General features: G+C 45.3%; 1 protein-coding gene across 6 annotated transcripts in view; it reads left to right on the forward strand.

The window, feature by feature from the left end:
• The window catches only part of LOC124996324 (RIMS-binding protein 2-like), a 64,642-nt gene that overhangs the window by 35,955 nt on the left and 3,429 nt on the right, over positions 1-25,258 (forward strand). For 4 of the 6 annotated variants that reach the window (XM_047569182.1, XM_047569183.1, XM_047569187.1 and 1 more), the window contains 20 exons: positions 665-787; positions 3,966-4,070; positions 5,128-5,178; positions 8,135-8,336; positions 9,154-9,311; positions 9,457-9,536; positions 9,626-9,735; positions 11,646-12,464; positions 12,713-12,736; positions 13,787-13,938; positions 14,551-15,336; positions 15,471-15,623; positions 15,915-16,061; positions 18,814-18,916; positions 19,241-19,369; positions 20,508-20,683; positions 20,789-20,957; positions 21,055-21,155; positions 21,303-21,374; positions 22,475-22,636. In XM_047569182.1, the coding sequence (XP_047425138.1) occupies positions 665-787; positions 3,966-4,070; positions 5,128-5,178; positions 8,135-8,336; positions 9,154-9,311; positions 9,457-9,536; positions 9,626-9,735; positions 11,646-12,464; positions 12,713-12,736; positions 13,787-13,938; positions 14,551-15,336; positions 15,471-15,623; positions 15,915-16,061; positions 18,814-18,916; positions 19,241-19,369; positions 20,508-20,683; positions 20,789-20,957; positions 21,055-21,155; positions 21,303-21,374; positions 22,475-22,636 (3,822 nt within the window). The remainder of the gene's footprint in view (positions 1-664; positions 788-3,965; positions 4,071-5,127; positions 5,179-8,134; positions 8,337-9,153; positions 9,312-9,456; positions 9,537-9,625; positions 9,736-11,645; positions 12,465-12,712; positions 12,737-13,786; positions 13,939-14,550; positions 15,337-15,470; positions 15,624-15,914; positions 16,062-18,813; positions 18,917-19,240; positions 19,370-20,507; positions 20,684-20,788; positions 20,958-21,054; positions 21,156-21,302; positions 21,375-22,474; positions 22,637-25,258) is intronic. The other 2 variants (XM_047569184.1, XM_047569186.1) reach the window with 2 other exon arrangements.

Consider the following 25,258-nt stretch of genomic DNA (forward strand, 5'->3'; position numbering starts at 1 on the left):
TTAATTATCTATAGAATCTAGATAGCTTCCCTCTGAATAAAATGTGCTGCTCCCTTCAACATTTGCTTGAAATTCAGAATCCACCAAATAAATTATCTCATTTTCTTTGCAGCCGTCTGGTTTTGCGTACTCGGCTGGAGCGAGCTTATCCATCAAGCTCTCATCTGCTCTGTTAATTAATGCGATGACGGGCGAGGGTGGCCGAGGGACGGTTCAGCTCGATCCTACGAGGCCACCTTTAGAGGCGCCGGCTTAGCTCGAGGCCTCTGACTGACGAAGGAACGGGAGGCAGAGTGCTCCAGTCAGCAGCTCTGTCTCATCAAGGCTAAATGGAAATGTGCTGATTAATTTCTCCTCAGATTGTCAATTCTCAATCCGAGCTGAAGCTAAAAAAAAAAAAAAGGAAAAGAATAGACAAGAGAAAGCGGCCTTTATTCATAAATATAAAAAGCAGGTTTACTGCAAGAGCCGACCTCATAAACAAACCTTGTTTTCCCTCTTCATGAGAAAGAGTAATGGCTTCCTGTTCAACAAACAGGGGAATTAAAATGTTTTTTGTTTTCTCTTTTCGCCTTCAACAGCCTCTAATATCCACGCTGTTTAAAAGCCTCTAAACCCGCTCTTGTTATCATTTCCTTTCCTCCCTCGTCTCCGTTTGATTCAGGTACGATCTGACTATGACCAGCTGAGACAGACCTTTGCTGTAGTGAGCCAGGAAAGAGACGTGGCCCAGGAGCAGAGGAGCCATCTCCAAGGCAAGGTGGACGACCTGGAACATGTTCTAAAGGTGAGACACGTCTAGATTTACGTTTGCTTTCACCCCAAATACAAATACTGCACATTAGTGTGTCTATATGTTTGGAGAAGCCTCCGGTACTTAAAGTGCATCAGTGCTGAGTTTCAGGGCCTGAGGTTCATTTTCCCCCCCGTGCGTTTCCTTCTCTACCCACATTTCCCACAGACGTGAATTTCTTGGGAATTTTGGACTAGACTCGAGGCTAGATGGGCCTTCCTGCCCACAAACTTGTTTGCGGCTGAACATTAGGAACTGATTACGCACGGGGGCCGATCAAATTATCCGGGCGGGTTTCATGCGGTGATGGATGGGGAGAGTAAGAGCAGCGTAGTCATACATGTTATCAGCTGAAACGTGGCCCATGAATAAAAATCTAAATGGCACGTTACTCGTTTAGTATCGAGCTCGCGTATCTGGTACCAGGCAGGTTTGAGATTATATTATGCACGGATCGAGCTTAACATTATGACCACTGACAGGAGGAGTAAACAAACAAACAGCAGCTTCAAACAGCACAAACACATGTACGAAGGCTGAAACCATCCACCTTTTCCGCTGACATGCTCCATATCTCGCTGCATTTGTCCAGCGTTCCCCTCTCCTCTCTGTTTATGCATCACTCCAGTGTTTCTGTTTGCCTCGCGCCATTCATCTTGCGCAGACATTTCTTCAGGCCCAGTTTCTGCTGACTCTCACAAAAAAAAAAAAAATTGTTCCCACTCCCCCATGTGTTTGTTTTCTGAGAAAACTTCAGACGCAAACTGATGCAACACATGATTTGAAGTGTCACTGGTTTCGCGGAGAGGCTCTCTTTTCCCCGTCGCGTTCCTCGGTCTGCCAATAGTAATCAGACACAGTCTCGATGCGCCGCGAGAGAGGCGCTCCCGTTACATATCCTCGCCTCCCCGCATCTCCCATCGATTGTCTGTTTGTCAGGATGTTTGAGAGAGAAATGCGCCCGCGCGCGAAAGGCCGACCTGCTCCCAAAGACGGCGGGTTTGTCACTATCTCGTTGCGTCGCATTGATTATTGAGACAAAGGGACTGTTTAGGGGAAAATTACACGGGGTGATGTGAGTGGAGAGAGCAGAGATGGAATAAAAAAACGAAACCAGAAAGGATTTACTGGGTGTTTTTAAAGGACACAGTCAAGAAGGATGAGAGGCAGCGCTGTCAATCTTGTCCTCAAAGTTATGTAATCTGTTAAAAAAGGTCTTTGTGTCTCAGCTCTATGTGGGAATGAAGTTGGAACAGAGGGTGCCAAGGGCAGTATACAAGATGAAGTAGCTACAGTTGTCTCGGTGCAGGCAATTCATTTAACCTGGCAGTAGAGCCGTTTCCACCCGAAATCTCTTTCTCATATCGGTAGCAGCTTTGTGGACTGTGGCACATTTTTAATTCTGCACTCACTTGAAAACAGAAACCTCCTGAAATGAAGAAAAGTACGTCGAAACCTTGTCTCTGGCAATGAATTGATATTACACAGTAGGTCACAGCATTACCAACGACTTTGGACACCTTACTGGTAAAGCACGCTCTCTCCCTGTTAACCTGCGTCAGAGCAGCACTTGACTTTTCATACGGATTAAAATGACCTGTGTTTACATGTGCTGCAGCCGTGTGAAGGAAGATCATGTAAACTCCTGCAGCATAGAAGCACTTAATATCCTGGTAGCTTTGAAAATGACGGAGAAGCTTGGGGCAGATTGGAGAAGTTTGTCTTCTTCTAACATGTATTTCACATAAATGGACTTCGTTGCTATTTATACTGCCTGACCAGTCTCTAATTTCAGAAACAATCACACATGCTTATACTGAAACAATCAGATGGAGTGTGTTCAGTTTGTAACAAAAATGAGTTTGTTGTACGTAGCTAGAGTCTTTCCCAACTCCTTGCGGCAAAACCTCACTGAAGAAGGACACTGACGCTTTCAAAGACTTTACCATCCCTTCAAACTTCAAAAGCTCGAGCCTTGATTCCTTTGACAATTTCAGGTCAAGTCATAAGACAGATAGTCTTAAGTTCTCGTTGCAGGGAGCAGCTTTGCAATGTATTTCCACCGCCTTATGTTTCTCTTATTCTTTCTCTGAGGTTCTTTTGACGCTAAACCCTCCAGTAGTCCAAGTGCTGGAGTTTTTGTCTGCTTTTTGCATTGTTGGATAGTTGGAAACACAATCAGTAAAAAAAAAAGAAAGAAATCAAGCTGAAACTTCTAGGGCCATTGTTAATTGTGACCATCGGGTCCTGTCTGGAAAATGATGCTAGCGTCAAAAAAGTCTTGACTAGGGTTCCGGTGACAGCCTCCCTGCCACCCCAAGTCCTCTCCACCTTAGAGCTTCTCCCCGATTATGCAAAGCGGCGGCTGCCTGCTCAGGGCACCTCGGAGAGACTCCGGGAGGTAAAGAAGCTTTTCTTTCGTTTTTTTATTTTTTTTTTTAAACGGGAGAGGGAACACGGGGAAAAAATAGGAACGTCGGAGCTTCCTAAGCCGTCTTTTCTTCTTAAACTCGCAGGAACATCTTATGGCCTTAACTCGGGGGTTTCTGCGAGATGCGGCGGCCGCGGCGGCTGTGGCTTCGCGGGGAGATACTGTATGGTCATGACTCGCGTGATTTGGCGGAGGGTAGATATGGGATCAGTGCGGGTGACAGCTCTGTCTGAGTCAGTTCAGAGTGGGGAGTCAGTTGGGTGTAATGTACGTAACAGATCAGATAACAGAAGGCGGCACTCCTGAACTATCTTGACTCTTTACCTCTACAGGGATTTTACATGGATGTAAAGCGGTTTTGCCCTACTTCCTGTCTTTAAGCTGTTTGATGCAGCATTGGATTTAACGGTACACTGAGCGGTATCGATATTCTCATCTAAATCTTGGCAACCTTTCAATCTTACTGGAAGGTTTAATCTGTAATACTTTGTTTTCATTTGTGGCATTCATTATGCCAAAGCTGATGCAGCCAAGCTATTGCTTTAGTGCCATCATCCAATGTAAAGCTGAAACAAGGGCAACTGGACTTGTAGTGTGTGTTTGTGTTAGTCTTTCACGCCGTGTACGTTTTCTTGTTAGAATACAGCGCTGCATTCAGGTTTTCCTCAAAGGTTCCTGCCACTGCAGACAGTACCACAGCAACAGCAGTTTTAAACATGAAGACTTTCTGTATCTCCACAGCATATGCACGAGGCCGTGGAGCTGAAGCAGCAGTTGCAGACAGAGCATGAGCGAGCCTTGGTGGATCTTCACGCCAAGCAGAAGGAGATCAATCAGCTGCAAAAGGTACGATCATTTTTTTTTGGAACAGCGAAGGCAAAAGTGAACCCTCGAAAACAATTTTCATATGTTTTCCTTTGACAAATCCCCGGCTTTACCGATTGATTTTATGCTGTGACTTAATGGCAAAGCTCCCTGCTCAGTTATTGATGTGTCAGTAGCCAGTTTTGTGCTGAATCACTGTCACATAATCACTGCTAACTCTGTCGGAAAAAAGGTACGGGCCTCAGATTCGTGTCCAGAATATCAGCAGATTCTGTAGGAAATGCAGATTCAGCCTTTGACTGTGATGAAGAGCAAAAAAAAATGTGCCATCTCGTTGTGGAAACATTTACACACCTTGTGAACAAGTGTGTAAAATGTGACCTTTTTATTTTGGGTACACTTCAAGAGTGCGATGTACGTGTTTGTACTTATAATTACAATAGTGAAATTACTTAAATGTTACAGAAGGAGGCACAGATTTAAATCACATTTTCTTATAGATGCTGGTAAGATCATTCAAAGGCTTTTTACTAAGCCAGTGCCATATCTGTGGCTTACATTAATGATTGTATTTTTAAGATGCTCATTTTCCTTTTACCACATCTTGTCTTACTCAATCAGCCTAATGAGAAACACTGATACGCTTTGACATGATATGTAATTGTTAAGTGGACATAAAGCAAACGTATTTGTCGCCATTTAATTGTTGGCCCTCTGTTTTGATGTTGTTTATTGAAGGAAGAGACGATCATTAAAAAGTCATAAATCACCCTCTAAGCGTCTCAGCCGCGTGCACCACCGCACAAAGGGGCCTTTAATGTCGAAGACTGCGCTTTTACCTCCCTCTGCAGCCACTATTTGGACGCTCACCTATGCTAAAATAAATCGGCTCTCGTTCATCGGAGCCGCGCCATCAGCAGTAGGCCTCTCTCTTCAAGTGCCAGTGCCGTTATGAACCAGTGAGCGTCTGCCAGGGGGATTGCGTTGACAGCGTGTCAGCTGTGTGTTGTCTATTCTGCCTCATGGACCGTGATCACAGTGTCAGCTGTCACTGTTTGTTGCTGTGTGTTGCCTGCAGGCTTGGGTTCAAATTGACCAAGAGCATGAGGAAGCAGTACACCTGTTAGAGGTACAGTATCATCACTAAACACACACACACGCGTACAAAGCTCTACCTCAGTGCTTACATTTAGTTTAAGCAGCAAAGCAAATGCCAAAGGATGCCAACAAAGAGCCAGTGCACTTCTTTTCGAACACTTATTTGATTTGTTTAAAACAGATGGTGGGAGAAACCCTAATTTTCAGTGGTGCCAAGTAACATACAAAGAAAATAAACACAAAATTAATATAGCCATGCAGTATGTGAAAAATATAATAGAGACAAGCAAACAAGTGGTTTTAGCTTAGTCATGATATCCATGCTAGTGGCTCTGTGGGGCTCTACTTAGTGGCGCTGTGGCTAAATGCTAGCAGTGACAACGATAATATGATGTTGTTTAGCACTGTGATTTAATGAGTTGTTCTTCAGAATATGTAATATGTTTGAGGAAAAAATATTATTCCCATCAGTCTCAAGCTGTCATTACACCCCTTGCTGCTTGCTGCTTTACGTCAACCGCATCTCTGCCAAAGTGTTAGCCTTGCTAAAGCGTTGCCGCTAATGGCGGTGTTCTCAGAACTAGCGTCGCCTTCGAAAGGAACTTGTGGTCACAGCATGGGAAGTAGTTTTCACAAAAAGCTTCACAGGCTCGGCCATAAACTGTGAGGACACCGCTGCCAGGCAACCGTGCAGCAAGCTAACAACCGGGGCAGCCATTAGTGAAGGAAATGGAAAGATAAGGCCCTGACACTGGGTGTAATGCCGCCGTTGAATTGTGTTGTGTTTACCGTGTTCGGGGGGGAAAAAGCATCCGTCTTTTGCGGTATTCACAGCCTTGTTGCTGCTGGAAATGTATGGATGTTTGAGTTCTTGTAACAGGCTTAATGATGTTTTCAGAAAAATGAAGGAAGACACCGGTAATTGAATATATTGACATTTAGATTTATAATGCTGATATTTGCAATGGTCTCGTCTTGTCGCCGTGCCTTTTATTTCCAGCGGTGGGGTTAGCTAGCTCGCTAACCTGAGTGGCTTCTAAATGCCAGAAGGTGACAAACAGCGGACTCTTCACAACTTACGGCCGACGTCACCATTTGAATGCTTGGGAGTTTGTGTACACGACTTTCCCCGTTGCAACCACATGTTCACAAGTCCCAGTTAAAGGCTGCGACTATCATGACCTCAGGAGTTCAGTTTGAAGGCGGCAGAGTTAACAGCATTTCCTGAGAGCCCATCATTTTAATCTAGGGTACGCAGACGAACGCTGCCATCTCTAGAACCATGCGGCAGACTAAAAAAGGTCTGTTAGTCCTATAACCTTTGTTAAACTGCTCCTTATACGCCCACGCAGTCATCAATAATCAGAGCTGATTGCACCTCTGCTGAGACTGAAATTTGGCAGAGCTACACTGAGAATTACACTGAGTCAATAAACTGTATTTACCAATAACAATGTTAAAACTGTGAAACGTGCTCGGCATAATTGGTGCAATGAAACTAACTAGAATCCGCACACGGCCCTGAGAGGAGGTCTAATCAGACTAAATAAGTTAAAACGGCCGCGTGGGTGGACAAACTGGTTAGGGGCGTTAATATACAGCAATTTGAGGGAAAGCCTGGATGCATGCAGCCCTCACACATTTTACTTTTGTCTTTGTTTTTGTTTTTTTTAATTGTGGCTTGAAATCTGAATTGTACATACAGCGGACTGGCCTTCACAGAAACACTTCTGAACCAAGGCTGTTACACTGTACAGCCAGTTTATGACTCACACGTCAGCATATCCACACAATAGCTCGGCCTTTTGTGTTTGCACTTGTAATCCAACCTCCACATTTCTCCTCCCGCATATCTTTTGCGCTGTCCGTGTTGCATTTGCGCATTCACACGCACCCAGGACGACCTCTTCCCTGTGATCAAATCACCGACCCGCTGCGTTTCATCACAGTCCTTAAGATGCTTGACACTGGCTCTGCTACTCAAAATCATTTTCTCATTTAACTCTAAATCCTTTCGTCACAATAGGTTGCGACTCCTCTGAGTGTACTTCGGGTGAGGTCAGGTTTTAATCCGCGGGAAGCACTTTAATACGATTTTCCTGAGCAAGCGTCATGAATTTGGCTCAGACAAACTGTTTGAAACTTATTTGTTTTATTCTGGACGCTAAATCAGTTTACAGTTTCTGCGGCCGCCAAAGCAAACAAACCTCTGCGTGTTTTCCATCTCTCTGTCGCTTTATGCTCGCGAAGCCTTTTCAGTTCGACAAACTTAGACACACGTCTGTCTTTCTTCATTTGGTTTGGATTCTTCTCTGATGGTTAGTCTGCACGTACTTTGCATTCATCAATGTTTGGTTCTATCATCTCAATGCTTTTTCTTTTCATTTTCTTTACCCCTTTTTCTCTGATTTCCTGCCTTTTGTTTGACCAGAACAATACGGACATAATGTTTCAGGTATTTATTTTCCACCCTCATTCATTTCATCTTCCTTTCCTTCCTTTAAGACTTGAAGCTCCCGGTGACTGTATGTGTTTTGTGCACAGTGAGAATCCATATGAACACTGAATGCGATTAGGTACCACTCTGCTCACTGTACACCACCACTTAGATCTCCCCTGACTTCCTTTGATAGCATGTGTATGATATGGCGGCTTAAATCCGTGCTGCCTCAGGCTTTCTTATCAGAGTAGCTCTGTTATGTATCAGCGGATGACTCCACTCTTCCATACGCCCTGAATAGATTGCGAGAGGTTTCGATATAACATGCTGCTAAAGCTTAGAAATGACTCTTTAGGGATCATTTTCTAATTACGACTGCGGTTGATCAGCATTATCACATAAATCAGCTTTTCTTTAGAGGATACATATCTACGCAGTTACATGTGATGAATTTCCACCCTTTAACTCCAAGGGTTTTTGTTTTATTTCCCCATCCCTCCTCCCTGGTCGTCATCTCACTTCCTGATCTTTTCTTCACATGTCAAAGGTCAAGGTTCACGACCTGGAGCAGAAATGCAGGTCGCAGAGTGAGCACTTCCATCAGTTGTCCAAAGAGCTGCTGAATTTCCGTTTGCAGTCAGAACCCGTGGGCATCCTTAAAGTCAGCCCCACCTCCGGATCCCGTGTCCAGTTCTCGCCGGAGAAGATCTCGCAAGTTGTCGTTGGATTTGAAGCCCGGCCAGAGACAGGTGGGTCAGTATTCTCAACTCTATTTAGTCAATGATAAGTTTAGGTTTACTAGTAGTTTACTACTAGTGGTGTCCACGGATTTTAAAATATGGACGGGCCTCTAGACAGCTCAGATGAAAGCATCTACCGAATTACATGTGATCAAAAGGCTTGTGATCAGATGAAATGAGAGCCGGAGTCTTCTAATCCCCAGACGACTCGCGTAACAGCTGGATCGACTCACTCTTGACCAGAGGTGGACCCCATTAATGGCGATAGTGCTTATGCAAAATCAATATCTACCCTAATTGATCACAGGCGTGGGCGTATGACATGAATGTAATTTAACACATTAGCATTCTGGCGCTACATAGCGCAGCCTGCAGAGCCAGCAGAGCCAGCAGATACGGCCCGATCAGCGATGTAGATTTATACGGCCTGACACAGACCAAGGGTCTTTGAAGTGCTGGAAATCCCTTTTTTTTTTTAATCTTTCTCTTCACTTGAAACAGAACCTACTGGTGCTTTTGTGCTAATGCATAATATTACTTACTGACCAAAAGAACCTAGCGATGGAGGATATCTGTGTTATTGAATTATTATAATGTCCTAGAGGAATTCAGCCGTTTGCAGTCAGAGACTGTAATTTCCTACCCTGTTTTTCTGTCCCTTTTTTTCTCCCCGAAGACTGTTATTTAAGGAAATATGTGCTGCAGATGGCCACCAAAGCTGTTAGCAGCGTGTCCCCTTCATCAATAGCGGCGCAACGAGCAGCGAAACGCGCGCGGAGGCTCTGACGGTTGTTCTTTATCTGCTGTTGTGATCGATGTCTCTCAGGTGATGAGAGCGCGGCAAACGCGCCGCCGCTGATTTCCCAGTTCTTGCCTTGCCCACCGCAGACTGGAGACAGACGACGAGCAGAACTGCTGTCTGTCAAATCCAGCACCGTGACGACGGACCGCCCCAGCAGCCCTCGACAGCTTACCCCATCAGAGGTGCGTCTGAGCGCTGCCACATCAGTAAATAGCGAAGTAATGCACGTGTGACGTGCTTCGCTATTTCGTTTCTTATTTTAGTACGATTTGTGTCTTTTATTGTGGAAACACGTTAAATCCCTTTAATCCTCTCATTAATTCGCAGATGGAGGATGAGGCCAGCCCATCACCCAGGTCCAAACCTCGCTACACAGGCCAGGTCCGCCTTTGCACTGCCCGTTACAGGTGAGCGACGCACGCTTTTGTAATCTCTAGGAACTTGCATCTCCTTTCACAAAGACACGGTGAGGAAAACACATCTTTTCTTCTTTAAGTTACAACCCCTACGATGGACCAAATGAGCACCCTGAAGCAGAACTTCCCCTCGTGGCCGGAAAGTACCTGTACGTGTACGGAAACATGGACGACGACGGCTTCTATGAAGGTGAGAAGTAAAATAAGAGTTTTTCCTTGAGCTGTTGAAATAATATCAGCGTGCTCTTAAATGAAACATACAAAGATAAATCTGAGTTGATTGAAGAACAAAGATTTCTGTCCGGGGGGGGTGGGATCCTTTCTCGTCTGTGTCTGAGTCCTTGTCTGCCGCGGCTGAGATGCTTGACAGTCACTGATAAGTGTGTGGATCATCATGTATTGTCTGAAAATGACGCTCAAAGTGCTGAAAAATTTCACTTACTGAAGATGCAGTTTATATCTGCATGGACATTTTCAAAACACCCACACTTACACCAATCAGCCGCAACATTAAAAAAAATTGTGTGGATGTTACTTAGACATGTAAACCCATCTAGACCAAACCAGGCACCTCCACCCCATAGCAATGACACTCCTTAATGGCAAAAACTGTTTACAGTACAACTCAAAAAACATGAAGAACAACACAAGGTGTTGACCTGACCTCCAAATTCATTAGATCATAGAGCTGTGAGTTGTGTGAAGGTGGTCATAATGTTATTCCTGATCAGTATAAGTGTGAGGAGCATGCCCAGTGCATATTGTGTTGTATGTATATATAAATTCGGTGTTCTGTATATGATGCATTTTGACCCCTCCTTGTCATTTTACATTATGTTTCGGCAGCTCCGCACAACATGCGCGAGACATGACAATGCCACGCGGCCGTATCTTCTTTTAAAGGGGCCATAATGCTGATGCAGCCGTCGCTGTAAACACGGCCACAGAGATAGACGTCGCTAAGTTGCATAACAGCTTGACTCATGTGTCACTTCCATTCCGGATGTGTCCATCACGGACCTGTTAGCTATTTCCATCCTGCGACCTCCTGTTTGCGAGGGCAGGGAGTCACCAAGAAAAGTTTCTGGATCCCTTTTTCATAACTGGTGATTGGAGTGATTCTCCGTCTAATCTCTCACAAATTATGAAGGCTCCTCCATCAGAGGCAATCCTAATCCCCCCCCTCCCTTCCTACCAATCCGGCAGCCAGCACAGCCTGTCACCGACACAGTAGTGCTCAGCTGCGGTGATTCATTAGCTGTGGGCGGTCAGATTGCATGGCATTGTGGAGGAGCCTTGTATTTACCACACAGGAGGGAGACTCGGGCTCGAGAGCAAGCTGTTGTCAGGATGGGACCTCGGTCCCTTTTAGTTTGATGACTAATCCAGTAGGGCTAAGCTTAATCATCAGCACAACACACAAACAACGCGCGCGCACACACTCGCGCGTACGTCCGCGCACAGACACACGCAGATGGTCTTAAGGTCTCTCAGGCCCCTGTGGAAAAAGGGATTGAAGGACAAGATGATAGGGAGCTTTGTCGAACACAAACTTCTTGCCTTTGGGGGGAAAAAAACAACGCTGCAAATCTGAGCTGTTTTTTTTATTTTCCTGCGCTGACCGCAGCCTCCACACGCTCTGGGTTGTTCCTGGAAATCATCAAAAACTGTGAACCGAAGTTCCTCAGAATGTTGGAAAGGAGCGTTTCCTCTGATGCGTGTTTACAGCGGGGAGCATTAAAGATAGCACCGTGGTGAATCTTACATCTTAGGGAATAGTACATACTGTATGTTTATTCATCTTCCACCTCTCACTCAGTGACTCATTCCCACTCGGCAAGGAAGACAGCTCTTGCAGATTATTATGTGTGTTCAAGTTATTATTATTATTGCTTTTTCTTTAGCCTCTCTCTTGTAAGGGACCATTAGAGGAGCCTATTTTTAATATTTGCAGGAGGCCTCACAGAAGGATGATGCTCCTCTCCGTGGAGACTTTTATCAAAGCCTAGCGCTTTCGTATTAGGCCGTTTGTTTATCAGCATCAAACACGAGGAGTGTTTGACTTACTTTCTGCGCCTGTGTTTCTCTCCTGTGCGACAGGGGAACTACTCGATGGCCAAAGAGGACTCGTTCCTTCCAACTTCGTGGAGTTCGTCCAGGACAAGGAGAAACTCGCCATTCAGGCTGGCGAAGGAGGAGACGACCTGGGGCCGCTGGACCACGCGCCCCTGGCTTTGACGGCTGCGGATGGAGGTGCCTCCCAGGACTGCCTCCTGGGCCCGTCCAACGCCTTGGTTCCCTTTAGCAACGGGACGAGCGGGCCCCTGGATCCCGAGGACCTAGCCGAAGACGGTGTGCCTTACCCCCGGAAGATCAACCTGATCAAGCAGCTGGCACGTAGCGTCATCGTGGCCTGGGAGCCTCCACTAGTGCCTTTGGGTTGGGGGAACATCTCTGGCTACAACGTGCTGGTAGACGGGGAGCTGCGTGCCAGCATGCCATACAGTGGCCGGACCAAGTGCTTGCTGGAGAAGCTGGACCTGGACGGCTGCGTCCACCGCGTGTCCGTGCAGAGCGTCACCGACCGGGGCCTGTCGGACGAGCTGCGCTGCACGCTGCTGGTGGGCGCCAACGTGGTGGTGGCGCCGTGCGGCCTGCGGGTGGACAACATCCAGCGCGACACTGCCGAGCTCTCTTGGTTGCCCAGCAACAGTAACTATGGTCACACCGTGTTCTTAGACGGGGCGGAGCACGCGGCGGTGAAGCCGGGGAGGTACCGGTTGCGCTTCTTCAACCTGAAGCCCCTGACGGTGTACAAAGCGACGGTGGTGGCACAGCCACACCAGGTGCCATGGCAACTGCCGCTGGAGCAGAGGGAGAGGAAAGAAGCCGGCGTGGAGTTCTGCACTCAGGCGGCAGGTCAGGACAAATCATTTCTCTACAGCGGAGATACAAAACTGCATGTGCACAGTACCACAACTGAGAGTCGCTTTTATGTGTTTACATGGAGTTTACAGACTGCTACTACTCTGTTTATGTCAGTTTATTCCACGTTCAACTATATAACATGATGTGATTTATATTCTTAGGTTATTGTACTGTGCTGTAGAACAGTACAGTACCACATTTCCTCACTATGCCGTTGTTGTGTATTGTATTTTGTCTAGGTCCACCACCATATTGCAGAACAGGTCAGAATGAAACATCAGTCTTGGGAAGGATTTCCCACTTCTGTTAGCATTAAATTATCATTTTTTCCCACTGAAACTAATGAGCATTAGCGCTATCATTTTTTAGGGGGGAAGGGACTATAATCATGAAGCTGAGAATTATTATTCCGCACTGTAAAGTATGAGCAGTCTGTTAAGGGACTCCGACTAAACAGTAATTTGTCACGGCCCGTAGATTGAAGCTGTGCCCTTTCAAATATAAACACACTTTGTTGTTTGGAACCAAATCTCCATTTGCCATTTCGCCCAAGTTTGCTTCAACGGGGCACATCACTAATTAGAGAACAGCCGAGCATCATAAGATATGATCAGTTATTACTGTGATGAGTCATTTCCTCAGCCTATAGCCTGGCCTGGAATAACCAGTTCTATATAAAGCAGTGCCCCTCCGCTGCTCGCTGAAATTACCATTTTGTATCAGTGTGCATTTGCTTCTGCTTGAATGCAGCTGTGCATGGTTTATGCAGCGATCCAGGAGAGTAGGAGACAGAGAATGAGCTGCAGTTCTCTCTGGATTGTGTCCTGCATGCGGAGACAGCATCTGTGTTTGTAGTGTGAGGTCATGGTACGGTGTCAGACCGAATGACACGCATACTTCCGATATTTAGCCAACCGCAGCACTGAATGGATGTCATGTAGTGTTTAAGGTTATGAAATGGTTGTGCCAATAACTTCTCATAAACTTAAATGATGTTATTTAAAACACAACATCTTGTGAATGTCCCCCACCAGCAGACCATAAAGTGTCCGCATGAAACATGTCATCACTACAAAGTATAAATATATGTTTTAAGAATCGAGACGTGCAAGAAAAATATGAATGGACCCGATTCCCCCGTACAGCACCCACCACCTCACTCCCCTTTTTTTGTATCCTGTGCATGGCCGTGTGTGTTCCCATTTACGCATTTAAAGAATGCCTCCCATCCTCTCCTCTTGTGTATGCTAGTTACATTAAATAGCAGGTTATATGTTGCGTTTCTGTTCTCACGCCGTTCTCTCACCTTCTAGGCCCTCCGCTGCCTCCCCAGGATGTTCAGGTGCTCTGCGGGCAAGCTCCGGGGGTCCTGCAGGTCCGCTGGAAGCCCCCCGTCCTCTCTCCCACAGGCACATCTAATGGGGCAAATGTCATCGGCTACGTAGTCTGCACTAAAGGGCAGAGGGTAAGCTAGCGTGCCTCAGTATTACCAACCTGCGTAATTATGTTAAAGTGAGCTGTGGTGAACTACGGTGCAGACACCATCTGTGTTTAAAGGCGTCACTCAAGATTTAGACCCAGACGTTAAACACATGTAATCCACGTTTCAGGCCTACGAACAGCAAACAGATAAACATGTTTAATCGTGATAAATTCAACTAAAACATTAGAATATACATCACACATGGGTGGGTAATATATGTCCCCTATCTTTGAGTTTGGCATTATGTCATCAGTGTCTTCAGCCCACGCAGCAGTGCCACCTACTTGTCATTCAGCTTCAGTGCAGGACTCCCAGTCTGAGAACCCATGAATGTCTTGGAAAAGGTCTCTCACTCCCTCTGGTGACTGCCAAAGTAAATCAACACTCTGTATCTGAAAGGGTAAATCAACACTGAACCTTTCTCTGAGCTGTTCGCTGTGGGTTGTAACCTGGGACTCGTTCAGACCTGGTATTAACATGTGTCCTGAGTGATCTCATCACGAGTACCTAGCTTTAAGTCCACACCTGACATGTAGAGCTTTCCTCCTCCAGCCTCCTGTTGGTGCTAACAGTGTGTTTTCTCTTGAAATCCAGATAGCTGAGGTGTTGTTCCCAATGGCAGACTACGTCACGGTCGAGCTGAACCGGATTCAATGCCTGGAGGCCAGGGAGGTCATCGTTAGGACGCTGTCAGTACAGGGAGAATCCCAGGACTCCCAAGTCGCCTCCATTCCAAACAACCTTCTCGTGCCTCTACCGCCTCTTCCCCTGCCGCCGCCGCCGATGCACCCTCACGCAGGTCCACCTCAACACCCGCACGCTCAACCCCACCTCCAGTCCCCCCACCTCCCCCACGGCCCACCCCAGCTCCCCGCTCCGCCTCACGGGCAGCCGCTCCAGCCCCATCCTCCGCACACTCAGACCCTCCCCAGGCTCGCCCACCCGGGCGGCCCGCCGCAGCCCCAGCTCCAGCTCCGGCCGCCGCACCCCCAGCCCCTGCATCTCCAGCCCTGCCCGCCCCACCAGGGTCCCAGGCCCCAGCACCAACTGCCTCTGCTGCCCCACGCCCAGCCCCACCCTGTACCTCAGAGACCAGTAAGTGCCAGAGACCTGGATGCCAAAGAGCACGCGGCCCATCACGGCGGAGCCGTCCCGCCCGGCCAGCCCGGCCAGCCCGGCTGGGACCTCCCGCGCTCTCCTTCTTCCCAGCCTCCCGTGCCGATGCAAGGCCACACCCTCGAGGCACCTCCCGGCGCCAACCCGCGCTCCCCCTCCCCGCAGAGGATTCTCCCTCAGCCCAGAGGGACACTTATCCCGGACACCATGGCCAAAGCTATTGCTCGAGAAGCAGCGCAGAGGGTGGCGGCAGAGAGTGGCAAGGTCTGATGGAAATGCTAAATCTGATCACGCAATACTGCTGACACATTGTGGTTAATGAAAATGAAATGCAAACGTGTGTAAGAGTTATCATCACTGTGTCACACTCCTTCCTAACTCTTCACGCACGTTTTCAGGGAGACAGGAGGCAGGGGCGGTACGGAGAGCAGGGTACATTTCACCAGCATCACTCCGATGAGGAAGAGGAAGACGAGGAGGGATTCGCACGTGGCCGTCGAAGAGGACCTTCCGTCGATGAGTTCCTGAGAGGCTCTGAGCTGGGGAGGCCGGTAAGCGCGTCAAGCGATGAGTCTTTTGGTTTTTTTGTTTTTTTGAACTAAAGCACCAATGTGTTTCCTAGTGGAAAAACCTCTTGCGTACGTGCGGATGTGTGTGTGCATGTACGTCTGAGTGGTTGCATGCATACACTCCTTTGCCCGTGTCTCTGTGCGTGTGTTCATGTCATCCATGTGTGTTTGGTGTGTGCATGTACGTATGTACGTACGTACGTCCGTTTGTGGACTTTGGAAAAAAAAAAAAAAAAAATGCGTCTGTGTGTTTGTGTGTGTAACTACCAAAAGCCTCACTATAGTCACAATGAAGATTATCACAGCGAGAGCAGCCGGGGCTCTGACCTGTCTGACATCATGGAAGAGGATGAGGAGGAGCTGTACTCTGAGATGCAGCTGGAAGAGGGACGCCGGCGCAACTCGCACAACACACCCAAGGTGCAGTTCTTTGCACTTACTCTAAAACCCAAGAAACATCCACCCAAATTTATTACTATTATTTAGCGAACTGCACAGGCACAGATACTTCAACTGAGACTGCTGCCTTGAATTGCATTTGATATGTGTTGTTAGTGTGTGTGCTGAGTTTAATTTTAATTTATACATATATGGAGAGGGTGAAAGGAAGAGGGAAACTGGCATTTAATGTTTCAGCCCGTTAACAGAAGGGCAGAGGCAGTGGGTTTGACCATTGGAGAGGGACAGACGAGGGGAAAGAGCGGTTGCAGTCGAATAGTCAAAAAATTTGGACGTATGTGAAATGCCTTCAGTGAAGTCAAAAGAGAATCCAACTGCAATTATACTACACCACCTCATAATGGACTACAGCTCATCTTGGATACCCATGCAAACTATACAAACCCAGTGAAAAATATTACTAGCTCAGCCACAGGAAGAGGGAAGCCACATTAAGCCATTTCTAATTAGTAACGAAGAGGCCCAGAGGTTGCTGCTAAATTAAACATATAAAATGAAAATTTGCCTGTCTTTATTTCTTCAATAGAAAACAAAAGAAGACCCTATACTCCCCACCCAAAACGGAACACAGATGCAGCACCACCCCTTTTAGGTCCTAGTATGTCTGCACAAAAATGATACCGCCGAATAAAACGGAAACATGGCTTTGTGAGTGTGGTCCACCTTCCAGACCGGTTAACACGCGCCTTAGGGTGTCACTGCTACTGCTAACGTTTAGCATTAGCTTCACGACAAGGGACACATTCAGCTAAATAACTGACAGTGCTAAAAAGTGATGGAAACAATGAGCAGTGGAGACCGCATGTGCTCAAAATAAAGAATCATAAAGGTACGGTGCTCACATAAAATCATGTTGTCAAAAGGACTGTGAATAGTGCATCAGAGCAGGATACGGGGGTTTGAACAGGGCTGAACAGTCGGGAACCAAAGCCGAGTGGAGGCAGGGGACGGAACAGCTGAGCCTGTTTTGTGACATATGACTGACACACAAGTTAAAAACAGGAGGGTGTTATGAGCCAGGGACTTTAATATCTGTGACTGATGTAGTACCTGTAACTGGACTATTGATATTCTGAAGGTGGCTGCTAATGTGTGATTAACTGATGCAGAATGAAAACACTACACGATTTAACCATTCAGATTGGACACCCGAAATCAAATTATTTCATAAAATTATGTGTGCACAAGCACCCCAAACATAAAAAGCTCTAATGTTAACTGACCCACGCTATGAAGGCGCTCACACAACTCTCATGATAACCATGTCAGGGTTTTGAGGGAAGACCCAAGTGCAGGACAAAAGACCAAACAAAAGTATTTAATGAAACAAAAACAGAAGTCCAGCAAAAGGTGCTGCAGTGGTGGCAGGATGAAAAAAAAAAGAGGCATAACTGGATGGAGAACACGGGGACTAAAACTCGAGGGAACCAGACTGAAAAGGGGGAGACGACTAGAGATTAACAGCACGACAGCGACCAGAGAGAAATATATATACAATATATATACACAAGAGGGCTGAGGGCCGACGAGACACAGATGAAACAAATCAGGGCAATCACCAAGAAGCAATCGAGGGAAAACACGAGGAGGCAAAACAGACAGGAAACCAAGAAACTTAACAAAATAAAACAGAAAACCAAAAATACGTTCACAAATAAAAGACAGATGCAGAACCATGACAAACCGCAGTTTGGCTACAGGTGGAACATATTGTTAAAAGTGAGAAACACAACATTGTTAAACCACAACGGTAACTTACACCGGTCAACCACAAAATTAAAACCACCCACAGGATAAACAAGTGACACTGAGCATCTTGTGGCAATCCAGTGTTCTGCTGGGGAACGTTTGGACCTGACATTCATCCATGTGGATGTTACTTGGACAAGTAGCACCCAGCTAGACCAGACCAGACACACTCACACCATAACAATGACACTTCTTGATGGTGGGAGCCATCCCCAGCAGGATTGGTGTATGCATCATCTACATAAATGGTCAGAAGTTGTGTTGCTTTCATTCCCAAAACAAAAAAGACTATTCAACTGCAACCTTGGTTTTGAGGTGCTTTCAGACAGGGAGAGGTTGCTCAGATTGTTTCACTGTTTTCACAGAAGAAAAACACTGTAGCAGCGTCTTGTTGCATCATCCAGTCTAGACCAAAGGTGCCATAAAATCTCTGTTGTCTAAAAGCACCTTTTTTTTTATTTTGACATAGGGAGAGCCTTAGACTGGGTTTGAGTAGATTATGGCTGAAAGCTTCAAACTGAGGTAGGCTTGATCTGTCTCTGAGAGAGAAAGATGACAGGACACGGATAGAGACTTGGCTGAGTTTTTCCTCCTGCAGAACGAGTCATCACTCTCAGTGGTGTAACGTAGACCATCCTTATCCTAATCTCTGCCTCACGTTTACTTATTTTACTGCAGCGCTATGCTACGAGTAACTTTGGAATGATAAAAAATTTCCAACGGGCTTGTGTGTGTTTGAATGTGTGTCTATGCGTCTGTGTTTCAGTGCCTGCCTATGAGTTTCTGCATGACTTTGTTTACATACAATTTGTTACGAGTATGTTGACGTGCATATTTTTCACCCGCGGCTATCGACGTGCGGCCCACGTTTTTTTTTTTGGGGTTTTTTTTTGTTTTGTTTTTTGTGAGCAACCCGCGAACGCTTAATGTTTGTGAATGCCTGCTGTGCTTGCCTGTATTCCAGACAAACGCCGGCGCCGGAGGCCGCCACAACCGGGACGCCGGGAGGCAGGTTCATCACGGCGGTCCCCAGCCCCAGAGACGGCCGCTGATGGTCCCCTCCATCGGTCAGTGTTTGCGGGAGGCTTGGGAAGAAGGAAATTGTTGAATAATTCATGGATTTTTTATTTTTATTTTTTTCCTGCTCCATAATACAGAAGCGTTTGTTATTCTGTTAAAACCCCCATGAGCTGCTTTGTGTCTCCAGATCACCTCTGTGTCTATGAACCATGTTCATGCCTTTCACTCCCTTATCTTCCGCAAATTATTAAGTGATAGTGGATTTCCAGTTGCTTTCCTGTGTGTGCTTGTCATTACCTTGTACGTTTTTGGAGTCGACGCTTTAGTCGACGAGTTAACCCACGTCACCTTCTAACCGGTGTTTCCCATAGAGGTAACCTCTGAGAATAACAGTGAGGGAAACCTCTCCCCCATCAACGAGGATGTTTACTATGGCAGAGTAGCTCGGCACAGGACGTGGCCATCCCGCAGGCACATGGGCGCCAACAGGTCTCCCCATGGTATGTGCCTGTAGTCCCGTTTGTAACCACCACAGCATGGCGACAAAACTGCCACCAGCACCCAGCAAATGGCAAGAAGTAGCTGTGGACACCTGCAAGTGCCTGTTTCCTTGTCTTAAAGAATAATAGTTCTTATTATTATTATTATTATTATTATTGTGCTTCCCGTTGAACAGCATGATTTGCACTGCACTGAAACGGTGGACCCTGTGGTAACCCATACCTGGGCGTCCGGGATGAACGTTTGCACACTTGCAGACTACATATTGGTTTGACTGATTTGTTTGGGGAATGCCTCACACACTGCACTCGACGGCAGACACCTGCTAAGACACTTCCCTTTGTGGCACAGACACGCCTAGGACTCGTAAATGGGGCCAATAATGCATGAGAATTTGAAGATAGTATAGTGGCAAACTTCTTTTTTCTTTATGTGTATATTATTAGCTTGTATATTAGCATCAAACGCTAGCCTAGTAGTAACGCTAGCTATAAGTTTTTAATTTTACGATAGCAGTTACTGGAAGGTTTTCAGTTGTTGTTTGTGCATTTTTTCTTTCCTAGCATGCACATCAGAGTCTTGTCTGCCACAAATCACATTTTGTCTATGTACTGCACCATGGTTTGTCTTGCTCCTCATTTGTCTCCTTAGCGCGCATCCAAATGTAGAAAGGAAACAGCAGAAAAGCCTACATGTACATGTGGCGTGTATGTGCGTTTGTGGATGCATGTGTGTGTACGTGCCGTGTGTGTTCAGCACTTCACAGGTCACAGGTTTCTCCCTGCATGCGAACAGGCACAAATCAATAAGACTGGTCGAGGCCAAAAGTCCTCTCATTGATTTCCTTTGATTGAAGCATGGCACTGATGCGTCACAAAACGCAGCGGAAGTGGCGCATACACTTAGGTTTTTGTCAGCGAATGATTTTCAAGTGCTAGTTTAGTCTGGAGAGCTGCGCTGTGACCAAACATGACGAAACACGGGCGCATCACAAATTTCACTGGAGACCGATTTCGTTCAGTTTAACGTCTCTCAAAGTCTCCCACGAAAGTGCCTGTTTTGCATGTCGGGTCACACATATTGGATTATCAGCGGGCGATGCAGGGATTTTATTTTTTGCCTCTTTGTTTGTTTAAGACGGCTACAGGGACCGGGACCGGGATCGCCGCTCTCCGACCTACTATGACGAGTCGGAGCCCGAGGAGTCCTTTCGGATCTTCGTGGCCCTCTTCGACTACGACCCTCTCTCCATGTCCCCCAACCCGGACGCAGCCGACGAGGAGCTGCCCTTCAAAGAGGGCCAGATTATTAGGGTGGGAGTTTTCAAATTAAGATGGTGCTTAGGTACTTTAATGCACCGCGGCTTGACTGAAACATGCTTATAAACATTGTTCTTCTTTCCCTCTCTTGCCTACCAGATATATGGCGATAAGGACACAGATGGGTTTTACAGAGGAGAAGTGAGGGGCAGGATGGGGCTGATCCCCTGCAACATGGTGTCGGAGATACGAGCAGATGACGAGGAGACCATGGACCAGCTCATCAAACAGGGCTTCCTGCCACTCAGCACCCCTGTGGACAGAATAGGTATCGCACAATAATGCCCCGAGTGCACGTCCGTGCGTTTGAACCATCGTAGTGTTTATTATGGTGTGTTACAAATGCGATTGTTTATCTCTTCCAGAGCAGAACAGAAGAGGCCTCCGCCGAGATCAGGCCTCGAGGAGGATGGTGGCTCTGTACGACTACGACCCCAGGGAGAGCTCGCCCAATGTTGATGTCGAGGTACCGCTGGCTGTGAAGACATACTCACGCATGCTAGGAAGGCTGTTTAAAATTAAGAATAAAAAAAAAGGCTAACACTTTTAGGATGCGTGCTAAGTCAGACTTTACTTGGATTGCATTCCTGTCTGCATCTCTGTCTCCTGACAGGCCGAGCTGACGTTCTGTGCTGGCGACATCATAGCTGTGTTTGGAGATATCGATGAAGATGGGTTTTACTACGTGAGTGCCGTTTGTCCATGTTTCATAAAAAATTTGATTAGTATGAGTATTTCCAGCCGTTTCTCCTTCTCTGCAATTTTCGAATGGATTGATTTGGATCAATAAAGACGGGACACGTCAAGGAAAAGTTGGAAAAACTGGGAAGATACAAACATTTGTATGACTCGGCTTCTGTGAAATTTTAGCGGACGTTTCAGTCGCGATTGTTTTAACACAAAGCAGGAAGTAGAAACAAAAATGGATCCGAATGGCATAAACCCCATTTTACAGGGCAGAGCGATGCCGTTTCCCTTATTTACATTCTTCATGGTAAGCTTTGATGACTGCCCACTGTTTGCAACATTATCTACGCTACTGACACGAAAGGACTGATCTTTAGTGGGAAACTTTGGCTTTCTTAAACTGTGTAACTGTTCCTTTAATAGAAAGGATTAGCAGGTATCTGTCCGTGACGATTTCCTTTTCAATCCGATACCAAGTAAAATTCAGGCTGGTATCAGTAATACCGATCCAATACCGATACTTTGTGTAAATACACCTACTGTGTCTGATAAACCTAGAAAAAAGTAGTGTGTTTCACATCATAGCTTCACAAGCAATACAAGACATCAGAGTAATTTATTTATTTACTTTAAATTTGGAAGTATATTGAGGTAGCGGCCTCATTTACTATTTATTAATACAGTAGAACTAATAACAACAGGACACAATCATACAAAATATGTGAAAATGGTGTTTCAGACACTAAAAAAAGAATCAGTAAAATAACAAGACCATTTAAATAAGTTACTGTTTAACTATTAAGAACTACTATAAAATGAAAGCTTGCATCTTATTTCTGAATCTGTGCTCTCCTCTTCTGTCCTCCTTTAATCTGAGGTGTTCCACAAGGTTTGTTGTGTTGCCACAACTCAATAGTTTAGTTACTTTCCACTGTGTTCCTACATCACCTCCGATATTTTGATTTGAGAATCGATTTTAGAGCTTAATAACCTGGTACAGGAAGTATCAACATTTCAGTATCGATCCGCGCGTCACTGGTGTCTGATAATTGTAGATCCCAGTTGAAACAGTAAGTCCTCTCCTCTTTGCGCCCACAGGGCGAGATGAACGGCCACCGTGGTCTGGTTCCCTCCAACTTCCTGGAAGAAGTGCCTGATGACGTGGAGGTGTATCTGACCGATACCCCATCCCACTACCCCCAGGAAGAGCCCGCCGCCCGGCCCCCCGCCAACGCCGCCGCCGTCTCCGAGAGCAAACGGGTACATCATCATCGCCGCTCGCAGCGCTAGGCCCTGTGTTCATCCATCCTCCGTCCTCTCTCTTGATTTTTCCGTCTCTTGCTTCCTCCACTTGCCGTCTGTGTGCTGTTCATTGTGTGTGTTTGTCCATGTGGTGACAGTGGTGACTCTATACAGACTAACAACCCGCCCTCCCCCCTCCAGCCCTCACCCTTTCGGAAAAGGGGACAAAACAAAAAACAACAAAACAAAACAAAAAAAAAACAGTGTTAACACCTTTCTGAGTCTCAGAGAAAGGAAGAAGCAAAGCCTGACACGGACAGAGAGGGGATAGACGGCGGGAGCTCTGCATGGTTAAGGAGGACTTGAAAAAGGCTCAGCTCATTCCTTACACAAGATAATTTGGTACCTCTTTGCACTGAAACACAAAATCAAATTGTGGTTATTGTGTATAACTATAATAAGTGCTTTATTAACACATGACAATTGCTACCCAGTGACACTGAGAGAAATGATTTGAGACGTTGAAAAAGAAAGAAAAGCATGCCTTTTTCAAACTTGATACATTTTATAATAACTTTCTTGGCTCGACTGCTGTATTTCCTTAAAGAGGCTTTGTTTCTTTATGTATATTGCACACACATCAAATCTATTTTTCAGCCCTGTTGACAGTGAATATGTCATGTTTGCTCTGAGCCCAAGAGACAAAACTAACTGCAGCACTGATACATCCATATTGTATTGTTACAATGGAACAATAAAAAGGGGAAAAAAAGGATATATAAAATGTTCTTGTGTTCACGTGTGTTGGTGTTGTTGTTGTTGTTGTTGTTGTTGTTGCTTTCAGTTGTCATAGTGGCGTGGAGTTGTTTCTTTTTTCTTTTTTTTTTTTTTTAGCGACAGTGACAATGCTGCCACATCTGATTTCTTTTTTGTTTTTCCTCACCCGCTTGGCAAAACAAAACAAAACAAACAGAAGAAGATTGTTCATTTCACACCATAAATGGCTCTGTCTGCCTTGTACAGTAAGTTGGCAACTTGAGATGCCAGACTCGCGGCTCTAATGCACAAAGCTTGTGGTCGCAGCAAAGGGGATTTTGCAATATCGTCAAGTCATTTCTGTAGTAACTTGTTTCTCGACTCGGATCGCTTTCTCTTGCTTTGCTTTTTTACCGAAACGTCCAGGCACGTTACCGTCGTTCCCACTATTTGACTCATAATACTGAATTCCATTCCTCTCATTTCTTAGACAAAAATGTCTTTAAATCCCAAATTAAACTACATTTCCAGCTGCTGCATTAGATGAGAAGTCTGGTATCTACAGTTGTGTCCGTGGGTGTTGTACTGTACATGACTGTACTGTATTTTCCCTCCTGGCATTCTGGTGGTTGACTTCCCTGTATCTGTAGTGTGCTGATGTTGTGCTCAACATTTGATGGCTTCTTCCTCAGTGTTTCTTCTGTATGTACAGTGTGTATGTGTGTGTGTGTGTTATTTCCAGTGTCACTTTAATACAGATTAATAGACGGGCGTAGCTTTACACTAAAACTGTAATTAGAAATGTTTAGTGTGTGTAGACAACACGTTATCTTTAGTGTTAATATGACCAGGTACTTCATTTATATGGTAAAAACTATAAATAATGTTTTAAACTGCCTGAAAATATAGGTATACTATCAATGCCGTAAAATATACGGAGGACCAGAACTGCCAAAATAAATAATACAGATAATATGATACAATACATAAATAGGTAAATAAATAAAAATGATGCCATTAAGTGAAGCATAGAGAATGTAGGCAAAATAAATGTAGGCTTCAATTACATGTACATATACATTTTCATTTATATTTCTATTTTAATGTATTTCTGGGTATTTCCACTGTTTAATTTTTCATTTTATTTACAAATTCATATTATCAAATGTATTTATATATATCTTTAATGTTATAATTATGGTAATAATCATTTATTATAATAATTTTAGTATTATTTTTTCCTCGCATTCACCTCTCCAAATTTATTTAATTTGCATATTATTTATTTATTTATTTATTTTACATTTCTTCATTATGCAAACAATCATGATGACATCATGAAGTGTGTTTGTTTATTGTTATTAGATTTATTGGATTTTTTAAATTTTTTGTTATTCATTTTTTTATTTTTTATTATTTTGGCAATTCTGGTCCTCCATAAAAATGTGTCCTGTATAAGATAACAGCTCTCACATGTGCCATATCTGCTATAACTTATTTGACAAAGTGTCCTTCTTAATATTTGATAGCAGTCAATTTATTTTGGACTTGAACGTGGGATGACTTTTTAATCCGATCCATCAGTAGACGGCCGTATGATTAATGCGATAAATGTTTAGGAACATTAAAGGCCCTGAAAGCTCACATCATCATAACTCATGTCCCCACATCTCCTGCCAGGTTTGGCTACCGCACATCTATGTCTCTCTGGACTATGTTCTCAGGTTGCACTAGAATAAAATGTAACATCAGCAGCATCCATGCACTAATCAGGATTTTTGGCAGTATTTGAATCTCATGAGTGGATTGTTCGGTTGCTGCCAATCAAGTCTAATCCATTAATCTTGTGAATAGTGCAAATCTATTTTCATTTCTGATTGTGCC

The sequence above is a fragment of the Mugil cephalus genome, chromosome 19, assembly GCF_022458985.1.
Source record: "Mugil cephalus isolate CIBA_MC_2020 chromosome 19, CIBA_Mcephalus_1.1, whole genome shotgun sequence".
Lineage (NCBI taxonomy): Eukaryota > Metazoa > Chordata > Actinopteri > Mugiliformes > Mugilidae > Mugil > Mugil cephalus.